The sequence below is a fragment of the Sardina pilchardus genome, chromosome 10 (assembly GCF_963854185.1).
Source record: "Sardina pilchardus chromosome 10, fSarPil1.1, whole genome shotgun sequence".
Classification (NCBI taxonomy): domain Eukaryota; kingdom Metazoa; phylum Chordata; class Actinopteri; order Clupeiformes; family Clupeidae; genus Sardina; species Sardina pilchardus.
In genome coordinates, this window is record NC_085003.1 from 26,546,608 (window position 1) to 26,552,607 (window position 6,000).

A 6,000-nucleotide genomic window follows, 5' to 3' on the forward strand; every position below is an offset into this window, starting at 1 on the left:
TGTTCGTTGGTATAAAAAATGCTATAACTTTTAGAAATAGTGCAGCATTTGTGTACTTCTAACAAAAATATTGATTAAATTATATTATGGTTGTTACATTAGAAATAGTTTATGGTTATTAGGCTGTTTTGTTCTTTTGTGGTATTAGAGTTTGAGCTGTTGTGTGCAATGTGTGTACTGTAGGCTACTTGTACCACGTCACACGTCACTTGTACCACGTCACACGTCACTGGCACCCTTATTTTGGGGGTGGCGGGTTGAAAAGTTGGGGAACCCCTAGGGAACCTTCCGCTTCAGTAAAAAGAATGATGAGTGCTCTGATTGACAGAAGGGTTGACATTAGATGAGCATGATGACACATTGGAGCACATATGTTCAAAATGGGCACAGTCATTATTAGAAAGTGATTCATGCAAGTAAAATCAAATTATACTCACGAAAATGATTGTTGTTAAAACTATTACTAGAAGCCCATTCAGTTAATTTTTTTCATTTCATTTTTGAGGGAGCAATAAATCAACTCAGAATTCCTTAACAACAAATAATAAGTATTAACTTCTATGCCAATTTATTGTTTCTTTGGCTGAAGTAAAAGGTGAAATCTTCCATGATATGGTCTATGGTCTTCTTAGAGATGCATTTCTGACAAAACATGTGGAAGCGTGCTTGAGAGAAGTTTGAAGAATGAAAGTGGAAGCCAATGAAAAAAGGAGAACAATCACGTCTTCAGAGAAGCTTCTAAATCGGACATGACGTCAGGACTGACTCCTATAAGAGCAACCAAGGAGCTGCAGTCATAACATCTTCAGCCTTCACACAGGGCATCTCTTCTCTTCAGCTTCACTTCATTGAATCATCTGCTGCATCTGTCACCATGAGGACCCTGGCTGCTCTTCTGGCTCTGGTGCTGGTCATCTCAGTTAGTGGTGAGTAGAAACCGTTGAATGTATAGGCCTACATTATAATGCAACACAATATACATAAATTGTAGCATTGTGAGACCAACCTGTATTGTTAGTAACTATTGACTGAACTGTTACAGCTCAGTATGGACCAACTACACAAAGATGCTGTAAAGAATACTACCCTTCAACTCAGGCGATTCCTGAGAAAAAGGTTGTGTCTTACTTCAAAACCAGCAACAGCTGCTACCTGACCGCTATTGTGTGAGTATCAATTCGACTGCACTGACTGTTTTCCTGTAGCTATTGTTGAAGCAGGTGTGATCTGAAACCATAAAAGAAGCAATGTAATCCAGTATGTTTTTTCATTCTCCAAATTATGTCTGTTTAAATGAATTTTCCAATCTTTTCCCCACATCTCTGTGTGCAGGATTAAAACAATGGCAAAGAAGGAGTTCTGTGTGAAGCCTGATCTGACATGGGTTGAGAAGATTGTCACCAAGTTGGACAAGATGAAATTAGCCTCTACAGCCAGTCCGTGAATGAAATCTCACCACCAATGGTCATCTCGAGAGAAGTCCCACCATGGACTCTCCTGATTTACTCAACTAATATAAGCTACTTCAATGTTTTAGTCCGAACAAAATCAGTAACTGTGACAATTGCCTGACAATATTTAATCTGTTCCATTACTAATGTTGTTGCTGAGGTAATATTAGTAATAAAATATATTTATTACATGAATGAAACTATTGTATGTTATTTCACATTTTGCAGAACATGCATTTATGAGAGCTCAGATATGATATGGGGCATTTAAAGAGAGAATTCTTTGTAAAAAACAGACCTGTTAAAGGAGATGTTCAGTATTCCTCAACAAATGAGTCACCATTATCTTTTGGTCCCAAATGAAAGTTCAGGCTTCAACCAAAAACACATCTTATGTTGAAGAATTAAACTGAAGCCAAGTGCTGCTAAGACATGGAGTAATTAACTACTCATTATTAGGAGTACTCCTACTTACTAGTAATAAACTTCCCTTGCCGTGCCTGATGCTCCTGATCCATAATACAGACACTCTGTAGGAAAGCTTATTTTATGAAAATTATTTTATGAGATTGAAAAATAAGCATCTTTAGAAAGAGACCCCATAAAGGCAAACTACAACATTGGTGTTTCAAATATAAAAGAGACTGAAAGAGGATCAATTCCATTTGTCCCCCAGAGAAGCAGCTCCTTAACTTTTCAGCCCATCACCCCAAAATAAGGGTGCCAGTGACATGTGACCTCCACTACCCTTGAGGTGGTAGCCTACAAGTATACTAACGTTGCATGCAACAGTGCACACACTCATTCAAAACACAAGCATAATATCACAAAAGACCATAACAACCTAACCATAAAACTATTTCACTGTTCACTATTCGCTTATTGGATTGCTTAGAGAGTGAGTGCAGATAATAGCAAGTTTGGCTTGGTAGCTGGCCATGGTCCTGGGATGCCAATAGCGGAGATCACATGCGTGTGACGTGCACTAACACTCCCTATGGATGAGGGGTGATTTAGCTTAAAGCTAATAGTGAAATGAAGGAGCAGGGGAGGAGGTGGGAGGCTTAGCAACTTCCGCATGATGTAAAGGGCAGTAGGGTTTTATTTTCTATGAGCGGAAGTGGGGTTAATGATGTCTGTCAACCAACCCTATATGGGCTCCTTACGAACTATGTTTAGAAGACATTATTTATAATTTAACAACCATTATATAATCTATCCAATATCCATTCCTAAAATCATAACGACTATCCCTTGCTGTCTTGTGACCCCCCTGGGAGGCCCGACCTCCACTTTGGGAGCCACAGCCCTAGAGTACAAACAGTTGCTCAGCAGCTATGAAAATGTTTCAATGAAAAGGAGTTTAATAATAATGAAATATAGGTTTTACAAAATATATCTAATGTATCAAGCTTAGCTTGGAACCATCAACAAATACCCCTGTTTTCAAGGTCAAGGTCACACACACACACACACACACACACACACACATCTAAAAAGATCATTGATGGGAGGGTGCCACATTCTCACACAGCAGTTCCAAAAATAAATGGTGACTCATTTGTTGAGGAATATTGAACTTCTTCTTTAACAGGATGGTTTTCACACTTCCTAGAAATCCTTCCTCTTTCAATAATCTTGGTGCCTACAGCCCTACACAGAATCATGCTGAAAGGATGACATGGGACCATTGAAAAGAGTAAGGCTCACACAGAGAGAGAGAGAATGAGAGAGAGACACACACAGAAGAATATCTTTGATGGGGGTTGCCAACATCCTCACACATAACTTTTCTCAGTTTACAAATTTTTCAGCAACACTTGATGGCTAAAATTATGTCTAAGATAAGACAAAAGGGCTTAGGGCGCTCAGGAATCTATAAATTAGTACTCAGGTGCTCTTCTATTTTTTTGCAGCCATATTGGTCTTCATCAGGGCATAGACAAAGGAAAGGAATAGACCTTTGTCTATGCCCTGATGAAGGCCAATATGGCCGCAACGCGTAGGCCCATGTGCTTTTAAACTACTTGCCATGAACTATTAAAGGAGAATTCCGGTGTGATATTGACTTAAAGTGTGTTGAAATATGATACCGAGTGTGAGCGATTGTCTCAGAGCTGATCTCGACCTGTCAGCTGTTCTCCGAAACCCGGCGGTAGCTCAGCAATTAGTAAACCAGGTTTTTAACGTTTGTGCCTCGGGCATCGAACTGCCGTGCAAATAAATCACTGTTTTACACCATTAATGAGGCTCAAAGTAGCTCCACACTTTATTGGTAGACTTCTGAGGGCCCTGACATTTAAAACGAGACATCGAGAACTTTGAAAAAGCACTGGTTGTTTACTTACATGACTGTTTATTCAGGCAGTCACTTTCGAAAGTTTAGCGGTAGCAGCCATCTTGAATCTAGTCACGTGACTGATTCGTGACTGGTTCACGTAATCGCTATGTCTATGCGTGCACTAGTCATGAATCAGTCACGTGACTAAATTCAAGATGGCTGCGACCGGTAAACTTTCGAAAGTGACTGCCTGAATAAACAGTCATGTAAGTAAACAACCAGTGCTTTTTCAAAGTTCTCGATGTCTCGTTTTAAATGTCAGGGCCCTCAGAAGTCTACCAATAAAGTGTGGAGCTACTTTGAGCCTCATTAATGGTGTAAAACAGTGATTTATTTGCACGGCAGTTCGATGCCCGAGGCACAAACGTTAAAAACCTGGTTTACTAATTGCTGAGCTACCGCCGGGTTTCGGAGAACAGCTGACAGGTCGAGATCAGCTCTGAGACAATCGCTCACACTCGGTATCATATTTCAACACACTTTAAGTCAATATCACACCGGAATTCTCCTTTAAAGGCTTTTTATAATTAGAAAAAAATCTCGGAGTGCCTCTGCTAATCCTTTTTTTGCTTTTGGATGTCTAAGATATGTTTGACATGCTTGCCGGGCGGTAAAATAGTTGAAGGGCAGGAAAATAGTTTTAGACTAAGCTAATAAGAGGTTTCCACTGTGGAGAAAATAATATGATGGAACGTTATGTTGTTGTTTCAATGTTGATAGTTAATTCAAAAGTTTATAAAGAAAAACGTTGCACACACCACAAAACAATAAGTATAAGAGCAGATCATTGGTCATTTTGTCACATAGGTTAAGCCTACCTTACACTGACAAGAATTTGGAAAGATTCTTGAAAGATTGTAGTCTTTTGAGTAAAGCTTGAATGATGGGCATTAGTTCAAAGACTACAATCTTTCAAGAATCTTTCCCAAATCTTGTCAGTGTAAGGTAGGCTTTAGGTGCTAGCAAATGTCAAAATGCTTCAACAATCTTTCTCTAAAACTTTCTGTCTCATGCAAACTGTTTAATTATGTCTACTAGCTGCACTTGGCCGCGGGTTCATCAAGGACAGGTTTGATATTCTACACCCTAAGATGTGTTTGAGGTTGATTGCAAGCCTAAGCCAGTTTAGACCGGAGGCCCTCTTCATTCTAGCTTATTGTGATAATTTCTTTGAAGTTTAAATCCCAATTTTCTTTGCCATTGCGAAGCTGCCCCCATGTGCTATGCTATTTGCTATTTAGTTGTAACAGCGAATTCTGGTCATACTCAAAACTGTTGATGTGGTTTCGTCCCAAAAGAAAATGGCGACTCATTTGTTGAGGAATACTGAACGTCTCCTTTCACAGGTCTGTTTTTTTTTTTTTTTTTGCACTGAATGAATTCCTTCTTTAAATGTCCCATCTGAGCTCTCATAAATGCATGTTATGCAAAATGTGAAATGACAAACAATTTCATTCATGTAAATAAATTTTTTACAATAGTAACATGTAATATTTTATTACAATAGTACCTCGGCAACATTTCTAATGGAACAAATGAAATATTTCCAGGCAATTGTCACAGTAACACAACACCGTTTTTTTGTTTTTTTAAACAAACTAAAACATGAGATTGAAGTAGCTTAAATTAGTTGAGTAAATCAGGAGAATCCAGGTGGGGCTGAGGATTAATTCACAGACTGTCCAACTTGGTGACGATCCTCTGAACCCATGTCAGCTCAGGCTTCACACAGAACTCCTTATCTGCCACTGTTTTAAGCCTGCGCCCAAAGATGAGGGGAAAAGATGGGAAAATCCATTAAAACAGACATAATTTGGAGAATGAAAAAGTATACTGGATTACATTGTTTATTTTTATGCTTTTAGGCAATTTGATACTCACACAATAGCGTTGAGGTAGCAGCTGCTGCTGGTTTTGAAGTAAGACTCCACCCTGTCTGCAGGAACCACATGAGGTGTGTATTTTTCACAACAGCTTTGGGTAGTTGGTGCATACTGGGCTGTAACAGTTCAAACAAATGTTATATATTATAGATTGTTCTCACAATGCTACAATTTATGTACATTGTGTTGCATTATAATGTAGGCCTATACATCTACTCACCACTAACTGAGATGACCAGCACCAGAGCCAGAAGAGCAGCCAGGGTCCTCATGGTGACAGATGCAGCAGATGATTCAATGAAGTGAAGCTGAGGAGAAGAGATGC

The 6,000-nt window shown here is 39.1% G+C and overlaps 2 protein-coding genes across 2 annotated transcripts; one reads left to right on the forward strand and one right to left on the reverse strand.

Annotated features, from left to right (window-relative positions):
• Nucleotides 1–814: 814 nt before the first annotated feature.
• Nucleotides 815–1,651, forward strand: LOC134094718 (C-C motif chemokine 3-like). Its single transcript, XM_062548344.1, has 3 exons — nt 815–926; nt 1,043–1,166; nt 1,333–1,651. The coding sequence occupies exons 1-3, from the start codon at nt 875–877 to the stop codon at nt 1,442–1,444; spliced, it is 288 nt and encodes a 95-aa protein (XP_062404328.1). The 5' UTR covers nt 815–874; the 3' UTR covers nt 1,445–1,651.
• A 3,684-nt stretch (nt 1,652–5,335) lies between these two features.
• On the reverse strand, nt 5,336–6,000 carry LOC134094334 (C-C motif chemokine 7-like). The gene is made up of 3 exons (XM_062547829.1): nt 5,896–6,000; nt 5,674–5,791; nt 5,336–5,551 (listed from the first exon to the last, which is right to left on the reverse strand). The coding sequence occupies exons 1-3, from the start codon at nt 5,945–5,947 to the stop codon at nt 5,464–5,466; spliced, it is 258 nt and encodes an 85-aa protein (XP_062403813.1). The 5' UTR covers nt 5,948–6,000; the 3' UTR covers nt 5,336–5,463.

Excerpts from the sequence above, each read along its gene's own strand:
- LOC134094334 (XM_062547829.1), bottom strand. The coding sequence starts at position 5,947 with ATGAGGACCCTGGCTGCTCTTCTGGCTCTGGTGCTGGTCATCTCAGTT. Across the intron at positions 5,792-5,895 it reads GCTGGTCATCTCAGTTAGTG|CCCAGTATGCACCAACTACC; the intron begins GTGAGTAGATGT and ends GAACTGTTACAG. Across the intron at positions 5,552-5,673 it reads TGCTACCTCAACGCTATTGT|GCTTAAAACAGTGGCAGATA; the intron begins GTGAGTATCAAA and ends CTTTGGGCGCAG.
- LOC134094718 (XM_062548344.1), top strand. The coding sequence starts at position 875 with ATGAGGACCCTGGCTGCTCTTCTGGCTCTGGTGCTGGTCATCTCAGTT. Across the intron at positions 927-1,042 it reads GCTGGTCATCTCAGTTAGTG|CTCAGTATGGACCAACTACA; the intron begins GTGAGTAGAAAC and ends GAACTGTTACAG. Across the intron at positions 1,167-1,332 it reads TGCTACCTGACCGCTATTGT|GATTAAAACAATGGCAAAGA; the intron begins GTGAGTATCAAT and ends CTCTGTGTGCAG.